Source organism: Gopherus evgoodei, chromosome 6, assembly GCF_007399415.2.
Source record: "Gopherus evgoodei ecotype Sinaloan lineage chromosome 6, rGopEvg1_v1.p, whole genome shotgun sequence".
Classification (NCBI taxonomy): Eukaryota; Metazoa; Chordata; order Testudines; family Testudinidae; genus Gopherus; species Gopherus evgoodei.
In genome coordinates, this window is record NC_044327.1 from 15,627,313 (window position 1) to 15,650,973 (window position 23,661).

At 41.7% G+C, this 23,661-nt stretch overlaps 1 protein-coding gene across 9 annotated transcripts in view; it reads left to right on the plus strand.

Annotated features, from left to right (window-relative positions):
- The first annotated feature begins 1,326 nt into the window (after window positions 1-1,326).
- The window catches only part of SUSD1 (sushi domain containing 1), a 135,585-nt gene continuing 113,250 nt past the window's right edge, over window positions 1,327-23,661 (plus strand). For all 9 annotated transcript variants that reach the window (XR_004001066.1, XR_004001067.1, XR_004001063.1 and 6 more), the window contains exons 1-6: window positions 1,327-1,471; window positions 10,514-10,645; window positions 12,297-12,452; window positions 13,211-13,363; window positions 15,661-15,834; window positions 18,786-18,965. Coding sequence is in view for 3 of the 9 variants with exons in the window: in XM_030567916.1 (XP_030423776.1) it covers window positions 1,366-1,471; window positions 10,514-10,645; window positions 12,297-12,452; window positions 13,211-13,363; window positions 15,661-15,834; window positions 18,786-18,965 (901 nt within the window). In the remaining 6 variants the exon portion in view is untranslated. The remainder of the gene's footprint in view (window positions 1,472-10,513; window positions 10,646-12,296; window positions 12,453-13,210; window positions 13,364-15,660; window positions 15,835-18,785; window positions 18,966-23,661) is intronic.

A 23,661-nucleotide genomic window follows, 5' to 3' on the forward strand; every position in this document is an offset into this window, starting at 1 on the left:
TGTGTGAGGGCTGTGGGGTGGCACAGCAGCCTTAGGGTGGTGGGGATGTGTGAGGGCTGCGGGGTGGCACGGCAGCCTTAGGGCGTGGGGGGGTGTGAGAGGTAGCGGCACAGCAGCCTTAGGGCGGTGGGGATGTGAGGGCTGGGGGGTGGCACGACAGCCTTAGGGCGGCGGGGATGTGAGGGCTGGGGGGCGGCACGGCAGCCTTAGGGCGGCGGGGATGTGAGGGCTGGGGGGTGGCACAGCAGCCTTAGGGCGGTGGGGATGTGAGGGCTGGGGGGCGGCACGGCAGTATTAGGGCGTGGGGGTGTGTGAGAGGGGGCGGCACGGCAGCCTTAGGGCGGCGGGGGGATGTGAGGGCTGGGGGGTGGCACGGCAGCCTTAGGGCATGGGGGGGGTGAGGGCTGGGGGGTGGCATGGCAGCCTTAGGGCGGTGGGGATGTGAGGGCTGGGGGGTGGCACGGCAGCCTTAGGGCGGCGGGGATGTGAGGGCTGGGGGGTGGCACGGCAGCCTTAGGGCGCGGCGGGGGTGAGGGCTGGGGGGTGGCACGGCAGCCTTAGGGCGGCGGGGATGTGAGGGCTGGGGGGTGGCACGGCAGCCTTAGGGCGGTGCGGGTGTGAGGGCTGGGGGGTGGCACGGCAGCCTTAGGGCGGTGGGGGTGTCAGGGCTGGGGGGTGGCACGGCAGCCTTAGGGCGGTGCGGGTGTGAGGGCTGGGGGGTGGTGTGAGAGGTGGCGGCACAGCAGCCCTGGCGGTGCAGAGGTGAGGGCTGGGAGGTGGCACGGCAGCCTTAGGGCGTGGGGGGGTGAGGGCTGGGGGGCGGCACGGCAGCCTTAGGGCGGCGGGGGTGTGAGGGCTGGGGGGCGGCACGGCAGCCTTAGGGCGTGGGGATGTGAGGGCTGGGGGGCGGCACGGCAGCCTTAGGGCGGCGGGGGTGTGAGGGCTGGGGGGCGGCACGGCAGCCTTAGGGCGGCGGGGGGGTGAGGGCTGGGGGGCGGCACGGCAGCCTTAGGGCGGCGGGGGTGTGAGGGCTGGGGGGTGGCACGGCAGCCTTAGGGCGTGGGGGTGTGTGAGAGGTGGTGGCGCAGTAGCCCTGGCGGTGCAGAGGTGAGGGCTGGGGGGCGGCACAGCAGCCCTGGCGGTGCAGAGGTGAGGGCTGAGCCGCAGCACCCTAAGCGGCGCGGGGAGGAAGCGATATGAGAGCTGGGGGTCAGGCACACACGCTGTGGGGGTGGCGCAGGCTGGGCGGGCCCCGGGCGGGGTCGCCTTATATGGGCCGGCGGGGCAGCCGCCCGGGAGAGCGGGGCCGGGCGCAGCAGAGTTCCCGCCGCCCCGTGGGGCACGCGGGGAGCGGCCGGGAGGGACATGAGCCCGCCGGGCACCGCAGCGGGCGGCGGCAGCAGCCTCGCAGCACGGCGGCTGCTCCTTCTGCTCGTGCTCCAGGCCGCCCGCCCTGCGCAGGGACAGCGGGGTAAGTGAGGCGGGGAGGGGGCTCCAGGCTCCCCGCTACCCAGCCGCGTGGGGCTCCCCTGCGCACCCCCATTGTCATGTACCGCCCCCTATGGGCTCCCATGTGCACCCCCACTGTATTGTACCCATCCCCTGTGGGCTCCCCGGTATCTGGCCCCTGTGGGGCTCCCCTATGCACATCCACTGCCTTGTGCCTACCCCCATGGGCTCCTCTGTGCCTACTCCCTATGGGGCTCCCCTGTGCGCACTCACTCTCTTGTACCCACCCCTATGGGCTTCCCAGTACCTACGCCCTATGGGGCTCCCCTACACACACCCACTGCCTCTGGGCTCCGCTATGCACACCCATTGTCTTGTGCCTACCCCTTTTGCACACACCTACACCTCCTTATACCCATGTCCTCTTGGCCCCTCTAAACACTCCAGTGCACACCCACTTCTCTTATACCTACCCTTTCAGGATCCTCTGTACACACCCACTTCTCCTATACTCATCCCCTCTGGGGTCTCCTGAACATTCCTGCCCCTTCATATGTACCCTATAGATTCTTCCCTCAAAATACATACTCTTCCAGCCCCTCTTATATATACCTCCTACTCAACCATAGACACTTCTCCTTCCTAAAAATCCTTCCTCACACCTTATACATAGCGCTTACTCAACCCTATAGAAACTCAACCCTGATACACCATCTCCCTTGATATACAACCTCATACACACCTCTATTCAGTCATGTGTGTCCCCGTCCCCCTCCCCCTCCCCCGCCAACCTCCTGACACACTGCATAGGTCGTTGAATACATGCTCCAAATATATATGCTCCACATAGATGGTTGTTCTTCATGCTCCTCCTAAACCAAACAATTGTACACTTGTATACACACCGCATGACTTGGTTTAATTTTCATAATACTCTATATGGTCATGATAACATACAAATGTTGGCGAAGTATAGAAGAGACTCTCCCTCCCGTATTTGTCAGGCATTCATTTCTGGTAGTGCCTCTTTTACACCAAGTTGTGGTCATGAGAAATGAAACTACTTCCAAACTTTTGATCACGACTCTTAACTATAATTACTCCTCTGCCCTCAGAGCATTTCTAATGTGCACATTGCTTGTTCAACTTGCTGTGGTTATCTGTGAGAATTTAAGTGGTGGAGAGGATGAGGTCTGATAATAGAACCCCCTCCAAGCTGGTGAAGATACAGGCTGGTGGTATTGTAGTAATAATAATACTCAGCTGTTGTCTTCAACCATAGGTCTTAATGCACTTCAGTAATAGACAACAGTCATAATCAGGATAAGAGTAATTTTGTTTTTGTACCAAAATATTTTTGCAGTGTCAGGCAAAACTTCATTTCAGTTATTTATTTTTAAAAAAACATAATTCTCATTTAATTATTTTTTGGGGGAGAGGGAGTGGGATGAAGAAGTTTTCTGAAATAGTTTAGCAATATTTTTAAAAGACTATATTTATATGGATTATGAGAACCTCTGCCTATATATTACATAGGGTTGTCAAAATAAATAACCCCCAAAGTTTGGCAGGGATATAAACCTTCATGCTTCATGGCCTAAGACAGCTTCTAGCCAAGGAAGTTAGGAAGAAATTCCTCCCCTAACTCCCCCTCCCTCTGCCCAAAATAATTCTATAATTGCTCACTTCAGGGTTTCTTACATATTTTTTTGAAGCATCTGGTACTTGACACTGCTGGAGACTGGATGCTAGATGAGATGGACCACTGCTTTGATTTAATATGGCAGTACCTATTAATATTATCTCCCCACTTCCACAAAAAGCTGCAGGCAACAGTTTTCAGGTGGTTTCCCTACAAGTAAAAGGATGTTTTAAAAACAAACCTACAGATATTTATTTAGGGAAATTTTTCTCCTACACTGTTTGTTTCCAAGTAATTTTCTTTCTGTTGGCTCCTTTATAGGACTTTAACTCTCAGCTGTGAAAGCATGTAGGTTACTTTCTGATTCGATGTTTATAATTTTGAATTGATTATGCCGCCACTACATAATTCTGATTCCATTGTCTTTTTCTTTGTTTTATAAGAAAAATAATAGCTGTGTGCTAACGTTTTTCTGTATTGATTTTTTTCCATTTGTTCCTTTTGGAACTTACTCCTGCATGAAGGACAGCTGAGGTTACTAGGATTTCTAAACAAAAATGTTATGTTATTTGTATGAGCAATTTCTCAGCATTGACTGTAATACTAATATCAAGTTTTTAATGAAATGATGGTTCTACCGAGGATAAAACAAAAAAAACCTGTGCTACACAGTTCACATGATACAGTTGAGAAATGTACAGTGGGGAGGCCAGATTTCCCCTTCCAGAAGAAAATGGTCTTAGTCAAATTAACCTAGAGATATTTAAATTGGAGGAGTTGTGACATTGACAATAAAGTAAAGGATTTATTTCAAGACGATGAAAATCTACATATTGGCCATCTGCTATGTGTAATCATGTATTACAGTATAGGACCAAAATCAGACCTGGTGTGAATATTCCTGATTCTATCAAGAGTATGTCCTTTCATCTGTCTATACTTGGTCCATTTTTACATTTTTCAGAGTGTAGTGGCTGTTCCAGTTTTTCAGTTTGCCTGATCTATGACTTTTGAACAGACTGAATTCTGGGGTTTCAGTACAGACTGTTGAAAAGCCTCGGTGGTTTTTAAAGTGTGAAGAGAGCTGTGTTACTGATTTCCATTTTAAACCATCTTCCCAGTCCTTGTGGGGTTCTTCATGTCATATAGTGAAGTATGCCTCTTTTCAGAGGTGGGCAATACATGAACATCAGTAGATATGTGTTTGTTTCAGAGCAGTACTGCCTTGATATATTTTTTTTAAAATATATATAGTGAACTGTATATGTTTCACCTAAGGACAGCTAATTATATATGTTCATGGGAGGTGGTCTCCTAATGATGTTCAAATGTATTTTATTGATCTCATTGTGTTCCAGATCTTTATGGTCCTGATCTAGCTCCTGCTTAAGCCAATGGGAATCTTTTTATTGACTTCACTAGGGACTGGATTAAGTTCTGTATCTAGCTGCTTTCAATGGAGGTCATTGACTAGATTGAAGTGGAAAGGTGTTTTTTTTTTTGTGTGTGTGTGTATATGGACATTGTAAGAGGTGAGCAAGTGATAAAACTTTATCATCTGATACAGAGAATGAGAAAATAAGCAGTTTTATCTAATATGACAGAAAACTGATGAAAAAACTCCGTTTCTTATCAGCAGATTGAGATATTGTGGTTAGTTTTTGCTATCACTGTTTCTAACTTAATTTAGTTTTCTAATGCACATTGGTTGCAAATGCACATTAATATGTTTTTGCCTCCCATGCTTATTTGGTTTAAAAAAAAACCTAAATATTTTATAAAGGGAGCATCTTAGAAGTAGGAATTTTGTGGTATTTCAAAAGAATTTTAAATGTTTTTTGAAATGCACTGAGTAAAGAATAAAACACTACTGCTGAACAGGTGCTTTTTGTATAGCATGATATGGCAGTGTAGAAAGCAGGTGAAAAACTGGTTACATTTTTCATCCTCCTTCCTCTTGAGGCTATCTTTATATGTTTAGAAACTATACTCAGAAATACACAGAAAACTTAATAAGAGATGTTTGAAAATTACTTAACTACACATTCAGTTCATCCTTTCATAAGAACTATACCACCCCTAACAGCAAAGTTAATCTCATTTATCTTAATAAGCAAATACAATTAAGCTTTCAGTGTATTAACAGTATCTTGAGAAAATGTCAACTCTGCACTCCTCAGGCGTTATTTTTAAAATGTTAAACATGTTTGTGTACATGAACTATATAAGTGCAACCTGTTTGTTATGATTTTAATCGACTAGAAAACCAATTATATATATATATATATATAAATAAAAGTCATGCAAAAAAGAGAAACACATAAAGCAAAATTGTTATGAATAAAAGAAATGGTACGGAAACGAATTACACAATTCTAGATTCTAACATATATAAAGTTCATATTGAATTATGATAAATGTCCTGTTCCTCTGAGCCGTCTAGATGATTCAGAAGTTATGACCACATTTTTAAATGGTTTTATTACAAGCCGTTTTCCTAAGGGCAGTATTCTTAGTTATTTTTATGAACAACATTTATAATAAATATTTACATAGTCAGTTTACAGAAATAAGTAGTTTAACAAACATTTCAGCCAATCACATTCAAATGAAAATGTAAGACTATCAGAATGTATATGTTATGTTGTTAGAACACCCTTTTGAACATATGTATGGGCATGCCTGAGAAATAAAAAATAAATAGGTAGAATGTAGAAAAGAAGATAAGAAAATAATCACAAGAAGGAAATACTATTAGATAGAGCTAATGTACTAGTCCATTCAGAGTTGATCAGCACCACAAAGTACTACAGGTTTATATGCGAGCTGGTGAAGTACTAATGGCTGGTGATGGTTAGCCCTATGGAAAGTGTTCTGCTGTTGGTCCGCGTATACGAGCTATTAGATCTACTCGTAGTTGTGCAGTTTACTGGCTCTCAAAAAGGTATTGTGACATTGCACTCCATATGCTTATAAATGTGAATATGATGTAACTGGAGTATGCTTTATGCAAAAGGTCTCTTGTGTCATTACAAAACTTACAATCTACTGAGTGTGTTCATCATGTTTCTTTGCATGTATTGTTTCTAGGGCTTGTCTACATCAGAAAGTTGCAGCGCTGGTGAGGGAGTTACAGCGCTGCAACTTAGGAGGTGTACACATCTGCAGGGCATCACCAGCGCTGCAACTCCCTGTTTGCAGCGCTGGCCGTACTCCCGTTTTGTCTCGGGTGTAGAGGATCCAGCGCTGGTGATCCAGTGCTGGTAATCAAGTGTAGACACTTACCAGCGCTTTTCTTGACCTCCGTGGAATAAGCAGGTATCCCAGCATACCTGAGGAAGCCTCTCTGGTAATCAAGCAGGTCTCCTTCCCCGGTTTGCTCTCGCGTTCCCCGAACCCCCGTGCAAGCAGGTCTCCTTCCCTGCGGTTTGCAGGGGGGTTCGGGGAACGCGAGAGCAAACCGCGGGGAAGCTGGTCTCCTTCCCCGGTTTGCTCTCGCGTTCCCCGAGCAAGCAGGTCTCCTTCCCTGCGGTTTGCAGGGGGATTCGGGGAACGCGAGAGCAAACCGCGGGGAAGCTGGTCTCCTTCCCCGGTTTGCTCTCGCGTTCCCCGAACCCCCCTTGAAGCCGCCCAACAGCGCTGCAGTGTGGCCACATCTGACACCACTTGCAGCGCTGGTTGCTGTAAGTGTGGCCATTCTGCAGCGCTGGCCCTATACAGCTGTACTAATACAGCTGTAACAACCAGCGCTGCAAAATTGTAGATGTAGACATACCCTATATCTGGAGTTAGGAGAATAAGATATAAACTTGTATTGCTGATGTTAACATACTAAGTGGAAGCCATTAAGGGTGCTTCAGAATCAGTGAGCTGTAAATGGCTCTGTTTACTTGCAAACCTTCCTGGGTACATGTGGGCCAGCCCAGGAAGAAAGAAGGCTGTGGTCTCACAGGACATGTGACTAAGTCACATGATGCTGGAATCCATTTTAAATCTGGTACTTTTCCATTTAGAAGGAGGGATGAAAACCTAGAGAGACAAAAGATTCCCGCCTTATGCCAAAGCTATAAAAGGGGGTGGAGCAGGACAAAGGGGCTGCCAGTCATGAGAGAGCCCCTGCTTACCACCTGATATGTCGCCTGGAACTGACAAGGGCTGTACCAGGGGAAGGGTTTTGGCCCAGATTAGGAAGGAGTCTAGTCTGTGAAAGAAGCTTATTGGAACATCTCTGAGGAGGATATATTACCTGTAATCAGCTTCTTAATGATTCGGCTTAGACTTGCATGTTTTGTTTTATTTTGCTTTGTGACGTACTTTATTCTGTCTGTTATTACTTGAAACCACTTAAATCCTACTTTTTATACTTAATAAAATCACTTCTCTTTATTAATAAACCCAGAGTAAGTGATTTATACCTGTGGGAGCAAACAGCATGTCTCTCTATCAGTGTTACAGAGGATGGACAATTTATGGGTTTACCCTGTATAAGCTTTATACAGAGTAAAACAGTTTTATTTGGGGTTTGGATCCCATTAGGAACCGGGTATCTGGGTGCTGGAGAGGTAACCTGCTAAGCTATTTTTTGGTTAAAGTCTGTTGCTTTGGGGGCATGGCGCAGAACCTGAGTCTGTGTTGCAGCAGGCTAGCGTGTCTGGCTCAATAAGGCAGGGTTCTGGATTCCCAGGCTGAAAGGGAAAATGGGCTCAGAGGTAATTTCAGTACATCAGGTGACAGTCCCGAGGGGGTCTCTGTGACCAAACCCATCACAGGTATATTTTGCAAATGTTGTTAACTCTGTAAGGCAGTCATTCTCAAACTTTTGTACTGGTGACCCCTTTCACATAGCAAGCCTCTGTGTGCAATCCCCCTTATCTAAAAAAGTGTTTTTAATTTATATTTAACACTATTATAAATGCTGAAGGCAAAGCGAGGTTTAGGCTGGAGGCTGACAGCTTGCAACCCCATGTAATAACCTTGTGACCCCCTGAGGGGTCCCAACCCCCAGTTTGAGAACCTCTGCTATAAGGGAATCAGTACTTGCTATGATCTGGGCCTTTCATGTAGTCCGTATAATCAGTTGCCTGTCAAAATGGCACTAAGTGACCATTGAAACGCAGTAATGGAAAGCCCAGAAAGTTGGGAGGTATTGCCTAGATTAGAACACAACTAGAATTCAAAGGGGTTTGTCACAGTTGTGAGCAAAGATAATTCTTTTGAGTTCCCCAGCTAATCCTGGGCAGTAGGTTTTCATGACAGCATGTACAAGAGACTCAGTCAGATCCCAGTGTATATGGTGGATAATATTAAACTGAAGTGCCCTGGTATGATGGTTCATCAAGTTATCATAGAAAATGTATTTTTAAAATTACCTATCTGCATATGATATAGTCATACTGAATCATTGTCAGAAAGACCCTTCAGACTTGTGTTGGGTTCTAGGGAGTTATGTGATGCCCTAGAGGTTTGCCTAATTGATTTAGTATAGTATAGAACAGACTGGATGGTTTTCGGGAGCTGTTTTACATTTTTGCTTTACTGTAGTAAAGAAGCTTATGTCAGTCTGATGTTCAGGCAAGTCAAACTCATGCTGAAGCTGTATAAAAGTCTTTGTTATGGTATTGTTCAGAACATCACGCAGAATAAAATGCCGTGATTTAGCTTACCCTTGCAAAACTGAAATAGAAATTTACTAACCCTGGAAAAAATTACTCCTCTATTCTGTACCATGATGATAGTGAGGAAAAAAATAGTTTATTGACCTGTCCAAAGAAAATTACTTGTCCTGGGCAAGTAGCCTAGTAGAATTATCGAATACTAGCCACTTATACCAGATAGTATAAACAGTAATATTATGAGGTGCTTCTGTAATAACACAATACATAATAGATTAATAAAACACTCTGGATCTTCAGAAGAAGCTTAAGCCACCGTGCAGCTAGAGGGGTCTAAGAGAGACTATTTGGAGTATTTTCCTGAGTTCATATTTTCTCTCTATTTATGGTCAAAGAAGTGTCTTTGTGTTCGGGCAAATGAACTCAGCTAGCTAGGAGGTAGTGGACATGAGAAGCTTGCTTTAGTGGCACTACAGGTTTAGTGAACATCCAGTGGCAGACATTTACAAAACTTTTCTTAAACATTACATTTATCTCCAGACTTCTTCTCCTTGTCCAGATCTATTCTGCCACCAACAATCTTCTATTCACTGAACTTTTTGAAACTTTGCACTTTTAGAGAGAATTAAGGGATTGACTCTGTGTACACAAATTTGCAGAGGGACAATAGGGTTGAGGTCTGTTATTTCTCACCTCTATTTATTTATTTATTTATTTATTTTATTTAAAAACATTTTTGCTGTTAACAAGCATCTCTGGAGACACAAATCCACAGTTTGAAAACTGCAAAACTAAGCATCTCTGATGGTATCTCCTAGACTGAGCACTGAGTTCCATTGGGTAGATAGAAAGATTAACCTAATCTATACAGAAGCCCCTGGAGCCCCAAAGGATTGGGTCCCTAATCCATGAGCTATTGGAACTCATTTACAAAACTTTTCTTAAACATTATATGACTATTAGAATTTATAATCCCTATTCCATGATGAGATATCTTTGAGCTATAATATGTCTTAATTAAAACTATCTTTAGATAGGATTTTTTCCTCAAAAAGAATTTTATCAAAAAAACTGATTTAAATAAAAAAATCAGATTTTGATATATTTTTTTAAATCATTGATTTTTATTCACCCTGCTTCGGAGAGAAAGGGGCTTCTTTCCACAGTCTCTGGTGACACTGTCCATTCTGACAGCTCTCTTTAACATCTACCTTACCTACCAGTTCTCTGAGTTTGTTGAAGTTTTTTTGAAGTCCTTGTTCTTATTCTGCTGCTCTCACTCCTTTCTTTCCTTAATTCATGAAATCTATTGTTTTATGGCCTCTTTCACCCAGATTGCCGTCAATCTTCAGATTGGTAACCAATCCTTCCTTGTTAGTCAGAATTAAGTCTAAAATGTCTGTGCCCCTGGTTACCTCCTCCACCTTCTGAAACAAAAAGTAATACAACTCTGTGGATTAATTGTGTAACATGACTGGTTTGCACAATTTGATTTAAATGTGAAACTCATAAACATTATTAACTGGATTTGTGCCAACTACTCTCATTTAGCAATGTCTACATAATGCCATGTTCCTTGTGCTGTGATCTTCAGTTCATTCCCATTTCTCCCAGTTTTCTTAGGCTGGGCTGTTTATAATTGGCCAAAGTTTTGCTTCAAACCAGGGTATGATATGGGACTTGATTTCAATTCAAAGGAATCAATTTAAAGTTTCATCTATTTATTGAATTCTAAATGCTGCCTTCCCTGTGCACTGAGATGATCCACAAACTAAATTTTTGGCATTTTTTCGTATTTATTTTCTTTAAGCTGCAACAAATAGTTCAGTCCCAGATGTCTGTGCCACTTGCCATGCTAACGCCACGTGTCAGCAAAAAGAAGGCAAAAATGTCTGCATCTGTAACTATGGATTTGTGGGTAATGGGAGGACTCATTGTCAAGGTAGGCTATGATTTATGAATGTATGCAGTTACTAACAATCTACGGTCTGTTACTGCGCAGCAAGGGTGTAAATCTGCAATGCTCTAGCTTGCCCCACACTAAGGCCTGGTCTACACTGTGGTGGGGGGGATCGATCTAAGTTACACAACTTCAGCTACATGAATAATGTAGCTGAAGTCGACATACTTTGAAGACACTGCGGTAAGTAGATCTATGTGGTAAGTTGATGGCTGATGCTCTCCCGTCGACTCCGCCTGCACCTCTCGCTCCGGTGGCGTACGGAGTCGACAGGAGAGCACTCAGCAGTTATTTATTGTGTCTAGACTAGACGCAGTAAATCAACCCCTGTTGGATCGATCGCTTCTCATTGATCCAGTGGGTAATGTAGATATGCCCTAAGTGGCCGAGTGGACTCTACTACAAGGTACTAATGTTCTACAGTGTACTTTGGCATACTGCTTGCAGTCAGAGTGCACTGGGGAACTTTCTGTGTGTGGCAGCATGGTCTACAAGGCCAGTTAATGTGCAGCAGGCTAAAGTGCTATAGGTTTAAACTCTGGGTTGCCAGACATGAACAGACAGTGTAGACAAGTCCTTACCGAAATATTTGGTCCTGGATGATGACACCAAATTCTTAGAATAAGACTTATGTTCATACCAAACAGTCTCTCCAAAACCAAGAATGCCGACAGATTCTTTTTTCAAATCTGTTAGCAATGGCGGGGTAGGGAATGTTGAGTTGGATTTCATCAATTGCATTTAAAAGAACTGATGATTTGTAGCCAGTAAACAATCAAAACAAATACTGGTGGTAGTGCGTTTACCTCGTTTTTTAAATTCTAAGACGTTTGACTTGGAGACTGTCAACTTAAACTTGATCCAAAATCTGTTTTGGGGGGGAAAAAATCACAAAATCTAATGACAATATAAATGTTTACATGATTGTTTTTAAAAAATATAATTTCAGTGGAAATTTAAAAACAAATACTCCCATTCATCATTAGCATCCCAATCATTACTTCACTGAGAACCAGAAAATGAAACTGACTATAAACAAAATTGAGATGGAGTTTACTGATTTTCCAGTTCTCTCAACTTGGATGATAATTTTTAAAATTCTTCCAGTTCTAATTTTCATAGGTAGTGTTAATAAATTTTTTTATTTGTTTCAAATATATAATTATTAAGTTGGCACTGTGTCTTTAATATTTGCAGTGTTGTAGCTGTGTTGGTCCCAGGATCTTAGAGACACAAGATTGGTAGGATAATATATTTTATTGGATCAACTTCTGTTGGTGAAGGAAACAAGCTTTTGATCTGTACAGACCTGAAGAAGAGCTCTGTGCAACTTGAAAGCTTGTCTCTCTTCACAACAGAAGTTGGGCCAAAAAAAGATATTACCTTGCCCACCTTGGCTCCTCTTTCATATTGTGTATCACACACGGATGGAGCAGTAAGTGAACCGGTCACATCCAGTGACAATGACGATAGCCAATATTAGAACGACAGATGTGAAGTACTGTAGCTGATGGGTGATTATTTACAGACTTAACAGATTAGAAAAAAATATGGTAAGGAGAAGTCTGACTGGTTGACAGTGGCAGATTTAATCTGATTTTTAATCTCTGACATGTTTTGAATATATCAACAGATAAAGATGAATGCCAGATTGGAGCGAGCAAGATCTGTGGCGAGCATACATCATGTCACAATACGCATGGAAGTTTTTACTGCATTTGTCTTGAAGGATACCATCCCTCTAACAACAACAAGACATTTATTCCCAATGATGGCACGTATTGTACAGGTACATACAACAAGTAGGATCACATGCTAGGGATCTGGGACTTTATAATCTATTTTCTGTCACAAACATGGCTGTTTCTTTGCAATCACATTAAGATTTTATTTTTGAAAGTACAAAAAGCAATTATTGGACACCTGCACCTAATGTACATCCCAAACTTGCAAAAACTTGCAACCATATCTAGCCCTCATTACTGCAAGTTAGTCCTATTATGTTTTCTGCTGTCTTCCACTCATTCTTGTTCTGTTAATGTGAATTATTGATATAAAGCTCAGTTTGTACAACAGCTGTGCTAGCAAAATGACACCAGAAATTAAGATGAGGATGATATTCCTTCTTTCCACTTCCCTATTTTAACTTGCATGTCAGTTTATTATATTTTGTTTACTGTGGAATATTCTTCTTCAGCTGAAGGGTGGACTTCCATGGCACAATGACTGTTCAGGTTTAATTGATCAAAAATACGGATACTACTGGGTATTTCCGGTCAGTAGCATGAAGTAGACTGGAGACGGTAATGTCTGTTTGCCGTTTAGTAACTAAAAACTGATAGTAAAGTTATAGATTTTTGTGTGTAAGGACCCAATCTTCTATGGTGGTGAGCACCTCCTGGAAGTTAATAAGCCCCTGCATCTCCCCGTGACGCTAGCGGGAGTTCTGGGCGTGTTACACCTTCTAGGATATGCTTGGTACATTGCAAGACTGGACCCTAAAAATAAAACCACTTAAAGATTGTAACATTTGATCTGGGTTTCTAGATATAGATGAGTGCCAGCTCTCAGGTCTGTGTGGTGTTGGGGGACGATGTGTGAACACTGTTGGAAGCTACAACTGCTACTGTATGGAAGGATATAGACCAGAAAATGGAACAGAATTTTTTCATCCAGCTGGGAACACTGTTTCATGCAAAGGTGAGAGCCTATGGATGTTATTCATGCTAACAGATACAATCAGATCCATCACAATATTACAGTTCCTGCACTAACCTACCGTTCTGAATTTCCTGGGTTGTAGTCCTCTATGTGTTACCTTTTTGTTTTTGCAAATTTAGCATGTCTCATTGATGCTTGAATGATAAGGTTGACGATGGCTATAGAGCAGTGGTTTGAGTGTGCAAGGTGGTGAAATGAAATATGCCAGGAAGGTGATATAATTAGTTTCTGAGTAAAGAAGAAATCTGCCCCGTCCTATTTGCATAATCAGATTGCCTCAAGGGGAAAGGAAGAACGGAATAAATAGCTGGTGAATAAGATCAAGTGAATAAAATAAGCCTAGGAAAGAGGAATAAAAGAATAAATTAGCCATTTGATAACATATTGTGCTGTATGCAAGGATAAACTACTCTGGGTTTATTTGGGTTTTTTTCGCCATAAAAAGAAATTAATCTGAACTTGAAATAAATGCTTCTTTGTCTTCCCTCTTCTTCTTTTCTCCAGTATCAATTAAAATAGCAGCTCCATAGCTGAGAGACGCACAACACTAGCAATTGTCAGTATAGCTGTCATGCACTCACGTTTCCAAGTGAAGTGAACAGTTAGTGATTATGGAACTAACTTGCCACTACCTAGTTCTCTCGTTTACATAGTATTGCAAAAATTTGGCAGTTGTACACAAGGGTACGCTTTAGTATATTGAGTTAGGCTGACATTTCCAACTTGAGTGTTTCAAGCTAGGCACCTCAATAAGTCGTCTAACTTTCAGAAGTGCTGATCACCTGCATATCTCATTGACTTCACTGGCACCCTGTCTGAATAACTTTTATATAGTCAATTAATTTATTTGTTTTTTTTTTAAAGCAGTACATATATTCCTCATATTCTAATAGTAGACTGTCTCACAGGAAAGCAGGGTCACTCAGAAGACTGTAACAAAGAAATATAGCCACTACAGGCAATGAGCTTTCATTGAAGGGCATGTCATTTAACTACAGCCATTCTACAATAAAGCTTCCATCCTTAACAAATGCTGCTTCCTCCGTCACATCCCTGGGAAACCACAGCTGCTCAATTCTTCTATTTTTGTGGTTGATTATTCCTTGATGGAGATTTAATACTTGCTGTGGCAAAATTAAAAACATGATCCAGCCAGGTATATTGTGGACCTGAAATTTCTACACCCCCCGCCCAAGGATAGTTCTGTTATCTGTACAACAAAACCAACCTCTAGACAAGATCCAATGATTGAAAGTTGAAGCTGGGCAAATTGAGACTAGAAACAAGGTGCAGTTTTTAACAGTGAGGGTAGCTAACTATTGAAACAATTTACCAAGGGTTGTGGTGGATTCTCTGTTGCTGTAAACTTATACATTGGGGCTGGATGTTTCATCTAAAAGCTATGCTGTAGTTCAAACAGGAATTATTTCAGGCAAGGTCTATGGCCACCGTTATACAGGAGGTCAGACTTTATGATCGCTGTGGTCCCATCTGACCTTAGAGTCTGTGTACCACCGAGTACCTCCAGTACCTCACCCGTGGTATTGTTGATGGCCCAAAACCTGCATTCATAAAGACACATCTCGATAACTGAATCAGAGCTTTCCCGTTCTGTGGCCCAGCCATCCTGTTAGCCCCAGCTTCCTTTTCCTCCTCTACTGATACCTCAGGTTCCACACTATCCTCAAGATTCACTGATTCTGTGTTGGTAGTGTCCGGTTCAGCTCCTCAGAAAAGGGACAGAGATGTTGATTGAGTTCTTCACTTCTTGTGCGGCACCCTTTAATTTGTACCTTGATTCTGAAGTTTGCAAGGCAATGAAGGGGCCTACTGGTAAACCTGATTACCTCTGGCCAAATTTATATCATTCTGAATGCTCTCCTCACTCCAGGTGCCCAAGAGGGTCTTGATCTCCTCTTGAGACTTTGTGCATCAGATTCCTTCCACCAACTTTTCCCCTGAAAAGTGATAACTAACTAGGGCTCATTTCAGGAAACGGAAGCATGACCATCAGAGGAAATTCAAGATTCATTGACCCTCTCTGTTTAGTTACTGTGGTAGTTGTAATTGTGTAATATAACATGCATTCCTTAGTACTCAGATACCACATTCTGATCTAACAAAATAGTAAGAGACTAAAGATTTCCGGCTTCATAAGTGGAATAACTTGGAGAATAGAGTGAAACCAGCTTTAAATGACAATACATGGCCCCAGGCAGATTATGTTTTAAATCTGTGCTTTTGCAGCAATTGTGTTCTCTTTTGTTTGCCTGCAGAAATTAGGTGTGGCCCTCTAGAGATCACGCATGGACACATCCTAGGGAACTACACCTCTGTGCTGGGGAGTGAAGTTCATTATGAGTGTGAAGAAGGGTTTTACAGCGAAGGGGAAAACGTATCTATTTGCACCAAAGATGAAATCTGGGAACCCTCTGTCATAAGCTGTAAAGGTGAGATGGACTCCACAGGTTTGCAATCCTTCCTTGACTAAAGAACAACAAAAAAAAAAATACTGTATGTGAATGACAACAGAGCAATGTGCCACCTAGAATGACAAAATGTTTTCCGCCTCAAGAGTTGGCTGGTCTTGAAAAAGCATGATCAGTTATTCCTGATCTGTATGTGGCTATTTCTGAACTTGAAACTGTTGACAAGGCTAGCCTAAGAAGTTATGAAGTTAGCTCCCACCTGTAACATGTAATATGCAATGCAGCTGTGAATTATTGTCTCAATGTTTGAGGAGCAGCTCATGCTAGCGTACTCTTGTGGCTCACATTTGTGGGTCTGTATCAGAGGCATGTTTATTTAACTGCAGTTATGGAAATAAAAGGGCCATCACGGCCGTTAACGTACAGTGATTTTGAGCAATGAAGCTGGCCCTGCATTCACATTTTAACACATTGAGCACTGTGCTTCTGTGGTCTATAGCTCAGAAAGTATTCAAGATTTCGGTGGCATTTTGCATACATGCGTCACAAATAGTCTTTTCCAAAGACAAGAACATCAGTTGAGAAGGTGTCATTGACGTAAGAAAAATCGATGGCTTCCCATTAAGTTATGTGACGGCTTCTTCTAAGCATCCCTGGAGCTGTTAATAGAATGTCAGGCCATCTGTGATCTCCCGCTATAACTCCACCGTCTCCTGGACGGAAAAAGGCTCTGAGCAACCTCCTACAAAAGATTTTTGTTGAGACTAGGCTGTCATCAGATCCTGTTAACAAATGACATCTCATGTAGCTCACTAACCTTTCCATTTGGCATTGGTGACAGAATAACCAGCTCCATCAGATTTCACACTAAAACATCATTACTTACTAATGCAGAATTCTGTATTTCCTGGGATAACTTGGGCATCCTTTCATTGGGTATGTGAAACTTGAAGTGCTGATTGGCAGCAGGTAGGAGGAAGCAGAAAGCTCAGTTACTAAAAAGTCAGTTAATGTAGGTGAGATTTTTACCTCAAAACAGCAGATTTCAATTTCTGATCTGTGTTTTGTTTTCTGGGACAACTTGTTGGTGTCTTATGAATAAAGATGCTAACAGTAATGAAGCTGGAAAAGGTTAGGTATAAACACCGAAGGTAATTTAAGGGACAGAAAAAGAGCTCCAGGAAACTGAAGATAAACTTGTTCTTAATTGTTACAAGTAACAAAATGTGAGGCAATGGTATCACATGGGAAATGTGTAATCACGGTCAGAGTTTTTTTTCAAAGAAAAGAAGAGCATGGCATACACTGGGCCTGTATTACGATCTACTCAAAGAAATCCCCATTTGTGGGAGGCAACTCTAGTGAAAAGCCAGTGCATTTGGCATTTTTAACACGGCTGAACTGTGTTTTGGACCCATTTGGTATCTTGCTTTCAGTCTCAAGTCTTTTTTTCTTTCCTCATTTGCTTGAGTCTAACAGAAGTCCAGCTCAGGGTCGGGGTTAACACCTAATAATCGATTGAAATAAGATTAGTGCTACAACAGCTGAGAGCTAACCTCTGAGAACCTGAATAAGAAATAAAGGTGAATATCTGCAGGATATATTTTAAGGCCCCGATCCTGCAATGAAGCTCTGCGCTGGTGCTCTCCTGCCACCCACAAAGTGCTCATTGCCGGGTTGGAGCCTAAAGCAATAAATAACATGTATCTCTTTGCAAAATGTACTTATTACTCCGATTAACATATCCCAGCTGAGCTCCTTCCCGCTTCCTCAGAATATGGTTTTATCCAGTACATTTCTGACATGTCTCCTGCCCTCCCCAAGATAAATTGTTTTCCATTTCGTCTAGCCATGGAATACAAACATGTGGTGTTCATTTTTTGATAAAAGCTAGTTTCACTAGCAAGAGCTGCCTTCTCCTGACATAACTGTTCACAATCTGAAAAGATGAACTATTTCCCCTTTTTATTGCAATTGTCCGTTCCTGAACTGCCAGTAAGAATTTTTTTCTTAGATAATTTAGCAAGTCTGTGAATAGCAGCCCTGGCTTCTTCCGTATTAGCAATGGAGCCATTTAAAACGTTTTTTAGGCCTTTAAAATTCCACTGGTGACTCTTTTACCATATCAAGTATAAAATGTTTCCTCAACTGTTTGCAATCTGTTCCTGCTCCGGAATACCAACAATATACACATTTTATTCCAAAATTAGATTTCAGAGTATTTTCATATGATGACTTCACAGTGGGTGTAGGTTCAATGTTGCCAGATCTTACACCAGGCCGTGATCTCATGCTGCTGCTGCTGCTGCTATTATTTTATTATTAATTATTTGTATTACTGTAATGTCTGGGAGCCCTAGTAATGGACTGGTACTCCGTTGTGCAAGGTGCTGTACAAATACAGAACCAAGTTTCACATCAGGATCTTTTAAATGGCACAGGTCCTTTGTTCTTTTCTGATTTAAATAGGTGGATGAGAATGTAATTTTTCTTGGAAGCCTATGACTTCCTTTTGGAGTTAATGATCAGGATTGATTTGAAATTACAGCATAGTTCTGTGAGGTTAGGGGACATTTTTGTGCATGATGGTAGTGTCCAGGAAGAAATGAGGACAGTCTGTTACACTCTAACAGATGGAAACCTAAATATGGTAGCCCCCACCCTTTTTTTTTAAAGGCTTCCACTAAAAACGAATGAGTGCTGGGCATTGGATCAAAGAGATGGACTCTTTTGTGCCACCTTCTGCTGTATTTTATGCCTTTGTGTAATGCAGATTCAGTACAATGGAGTTGTTTTACACTTCAAACGATGTGTAGCAGAGCATGTTTTTATAAATGTGAACTCATTTAGATTCTTGTTTTAAGTGGAAAGTTCTCATGCTGTAGCCATGAACCTCTTATGTTCTCACATTTCTAATGTCCTCATGTGTTTTTTCTCCCTCCCCCCCACCCCCTTGTCTATCTTGTTTGTAGCTGTGGATTGTGGAGTCCCACCTTCTGTCTTGAATGCATATTCAGATCCTGTAAGGAGGACCACCTATGGAAATGAAGTTGCTTATAATTGCCTGCATGGTTATGTTATTGAAAGTGGTAACCAGACTGCAGTTTGTAATGCCAAAGGACAATGGGAAGGTGCTGATCTGGTGTGCAAAGGTAAAGAAAATATACAGATTTCTGGATGATGAAAATTATTTCAGAAATAACCAGCGGTAGCTGTCACCACTTAGAGGCAATCAATGAGAATTCCCCATTGCCTGGTTGAGAATTTCACCTGCAGGCTCTAGCAGCATTTACAGGACTCTCACAACATAAAAGTCATAAGTTAAGTAGTTTTCTTATGTGTATTGTTAATAAGACCTTAAAATATAAAAACCAAATGACTTTAAAAACTAAGTGTCACTTTCTCAACTGGTGTAAATCTCTGTAGCTCCAGAAATCTACACTGACTTACACCATTTTAGGATCTGGCACTGTGGCCCAGTTTTTTTAAAGGTATTTAGGTGTTGCTGCACTCAGTGTCACAACTGCTAATGGAATTAGGAGCCTACATCTCATTATCAAAAGGATTTAGGTACTTAAGGGTCTAAATCCTACTATCAATGTAATTTAGACTCCTAAGTTTCTAGGTCCTTTTTGAAAATGAGATATAGGCTCCCAAATCAGTTAAATTTTTCAAAGCTGAGCACAGCAGTGCCGAAATACCATTAAAATCTGGGCCTAAATCTACTTTTGCTACTGTTTTTTGTTTCCTTTTTTCGTATTTTGTTCGCTAGGTAATGAAACTAGGTTAGTCTGTTTCACTTTTTGATTCTTTGGCACCTGAACATTGTTGTTTTTGTTTGGATTTGCTAAAGCTAAATATTTAAAATAAACCTTGTTTTAATGGAAGATGCAGGAAAATATTTTTTTGGCTTAGTACAGACTATGGATCTGATGTGGCTTATAGCCAGATCTTGCAACTGCTTATGTATGTGAGTAAAGTTACTCATGTGAGTAGTCCCATTGACTTATATAGGTCTGTTCATGTAAGTGAAGCTATGTTCATGTCTAAGAATTTGCAAGATCTTGTTGTAAATCAGGAATTACTTTGATATCCTATCACCACCACCCATCACTCTTTTAATGGGAAGCACCCTGCCTCCCTCTAGCCAATCCTGGCTCCCCTTACGCTGTGTCTTCATTGTTAACGTCCGTCCTCCTCCCCTCCCGATAGCTATCTCAATGTCAAACCCTACTGGAGGTAGACAAGGCACATAGTTTTACCTTGAGGTAGCTAGCTGAGGTCATGAACTTGAGTAGCTGCATCAAGATAAAACTGCTTTGTCACCACTAGAATTTTACATTGAGACGAGTCGTTCAATGTAAGAATACACCTCTTTGCCATTTGAGACGTAGCTTTAGGGTATATCTGCATTGGAATAAAAGGCTAAAAATTGCTATGTAGATGTTCAGCCTCGGACCAGAGTCCGGGTTCTGGGGCCTTCCTCTCATGTCTATGCAGCAGTTTTACAGCCCTGTCGCCAGGAAGCCCAAGTCAGCTGATCCTGGCGAGCTATGGATGTTTAATTGCTGTGTAGAGGCATCCTTAGAGGCTCTAAAATTGACCAGTAGCGGCCCTCCTAAGTAGGCTGCCACGTGGAAGGTTTTGCACCTCCAGCCTGGGGTTATTGCTCACTCTTCTGGGATGTGGCATGTCAAGTTCATATTAAGGTGAAAAACAAATGTAAACAAAAAAGAATTCCAGTTTAGAGCCACTCAGAGGGTCTTTATTAACTCTTATTATTAACTGATATTCTCTTATGCTTAATTATCATCTTTTTTCAGTCTTTAATTTTGCACAGTTGCACTCTGCTGATCACTACATGATTAATATCTCATGGAACTGATTCTGCATAGCTAATTCTTCTGTTTTTTGGTATCACGTTCAGTCTATGCATGAATGCACTTAGCCAATATTTCAGTCTGACTGTCTAAAAGTGCCTCTATTTTTGGAATCTGCCTCAATATCTTTGTTTTAATTCAGGGTTCAGATCCCTAAAAAGCATTTGATTGATTTCATAGACAGAAAACACTGCTCTCTCACGTCTACATTTCAGTCTTGCTGGGGATGGCGGATAACTGGGGGGGGGGGGGGGGGGGATGGGATGGGCTTGAGGCAAGGCTTGCTTATAGTTCCTCCTGTCCAAAACCTCAGGTGACACTGACTTTTTTTTAAAGACTATCACTCTGCTTTAATAATGTCGTCTCAAACTGAAGGCTCTGAGATTGAACATTTTGCTTATAATTCAGTAGTTCTGGAAGAGAAGCTTATTCTACTGTTTCACAGCATATACATGCTTACCAAGGTAGAGACAGAAAGATAACTATCATAGTGGGATTGTTTTCCATTGCTACATTTTTTTTTTTTAAGTTTCACTTAAAGGTTTTATACTGTAAGTTGTTTTGGTCATGATTTCTGTAAACTTTATCTAATTTTTACTTTAAACCTATTTTTCAACGAATAATTTAATTTTTTTCCTTGCCTCCATATGTGAGCCTGAGGAATAATATCATTTAATTCTTAATATAGCATCCCATTGTTCATTTTTTAACAAAGTAAAGGATAATCCTGCATAGTAGTGTTGGATTCACTCTGGATTTCACATCGTACTATAGCTTCAAATTATATTCTTCCATTCACTTGATCTTTTCTCTCTTATTATTTTAATTCCATAATTTTATTATGAAGCACCACAAAATTGCTGAGTAAGTGAACCAATTTCAAGTTATTACCACATTTATTTTCTAATGATCTCCACAGAGACTTGAATAACCCATGGAGGAAATTTTCTATGACTTTTTCTTGTCCTGGTCTAAAGCAATTCTTTCTTTTTAAAGCTTGAATAAAATGTGCTTGCAGTGGAAAGCAAACCTCTCGATGCTTTTATAATTTTTCAGATGTTGGGATCATCAAAACAGCATGTCTACTGGGATGGAAAATCTCTCCTCAATCTGGAATAAAAGTAATTGTATATCCCAAGGACTAGATTCTCAGTCTTGTCCCCACTGTCTTTGTGCTGTTCAGGTGGTACAAAGGGAGCAGAAACTACCCACATCTCCTTAGCTAAAGGTTCCCCTAATGTGGAGCTGTCATAGCTGGCTCGGGCACCAATGACAGTCTCTGGTGCAGGGGGCATGGAAGGAACAAACACTCTGAGCATCATTACTAGCTTTTGTAGATTAGCCCCTGGGTTTCTCTAATCCACACTGGGGCTGGGGCAGAGCCAGGCAGAGAATCTCTATGCTGTTGCTGACAATAGAAATATCTAAAGGAATGGATACTTTGTGGGACACCTGAGGCCATGGCTACACTGGCACTTTACAGCGCTGCAACTTTCGCACTCAGGGGTGTGAAAAAACACCCCCTGAGTGCTGCAAGCTACACCCGTAAGGGATGTGGTTTACGTGCAGCGCTGCTCTGACTACACTCACACTTCAAAGCGCTGCCGTGGCAGCGCTTTGAAATTTCAAGTGTAGCCATACCCTGGGAATCTTATTGGAAGACATTAGTGATAGATCCAACTGTTAAATGTTACTTGGAGATCCTTACTCGTTAATGGATTATTCTGTGCTTCTTACCTTCCCCTGTTATTCCATCATGGTATAGTGTTTTTTTGTTCTTTACTGTCTATTTATTTAGGAGGTATCAACAGGTTTACAAATCTTTGGCCAGGTAAATATCAGAAACAAAACAGTAATCATTACAACAGTGAGCTTTTCTTTAGAGAAACATTATACAGGAATATAGTCATCAGCTCTCTCTCTCTTTAACAAGGTGTTGTTTTACTAAATGAGCATCATTACAACACCTATGTCCTGTCATTTCTAGTCCATTGTGGAATACTGTATTGCTACTTATTATGTGTATTGCAATAGCACCTAGGAGCCCTAATTGATGAGTAGGGCCCAGTGTTCTCGGAACAATACAAACTAAATTCCTGCATCCCAAATGCTGATGCTGTTGTTTGTCCTTATCTGTACAACACCAAGCACAGAGAGGTCCTGGGGCTCTTAAGCGCTATGGTAATACAAATAAATAATGATAATTAGGGCTGTCAAGTTATTAAAAATATTAATCGTGATTGACTGTGCTGTTAAACAATAATAGAATACTACTTATTTAATTTTTTTGGATGTTTTCTACATTTTCAAATGTATTGATTTCAATTACAGCTCAGAATACAAAGTGTACAATGCTCATTTTATATTTTTATTACAAACATTTGCACTGTAAAAAACAAAAGAAATAGTATTTTTCAGTTCACCTCATACAAGTACTGTAGTGCAGTATCTTTATCATGAAAGTTGAATTTATAAATGTAGAATTATGTACTAAAAATAACTGCATTCAAAATAAAACAATGTAAAACTTTGGAGCCTACACATCCACTCATTCCTACTTCTTGTTTAGCCAGTCACTCAAAGAAGTTTGGTTACAATTTGAAGGAGATAATGCTGCCTGCTTCTTGCTTACAATGTCACCTGAAACTGAGAACAAGTGTTCGCATTGCACTGTTGTAGCCACTGTCACAAGATATTTACGTGTCAGATGCGCTAAAGATTCATATGTCCCTTCATGCTTCAACCACCATTCCAGAGGACGTGTTCATGCCAATGACGGGTTCTGCTTGATAACGATCCAAAGCAGCACAGACCGATGCATGTTTATTTTCATAATCTGAGTCAAAAGACACCAACAGAAGGTTGATATTCTTTTTTGTTGGTTTGAGTTCTGTAGTGTCTGCATCGGAGTGTTGCTCTTTTAAGACTTCTGAAAGCATGCTCCACACCTCGTCCCTGTCGGATTTTA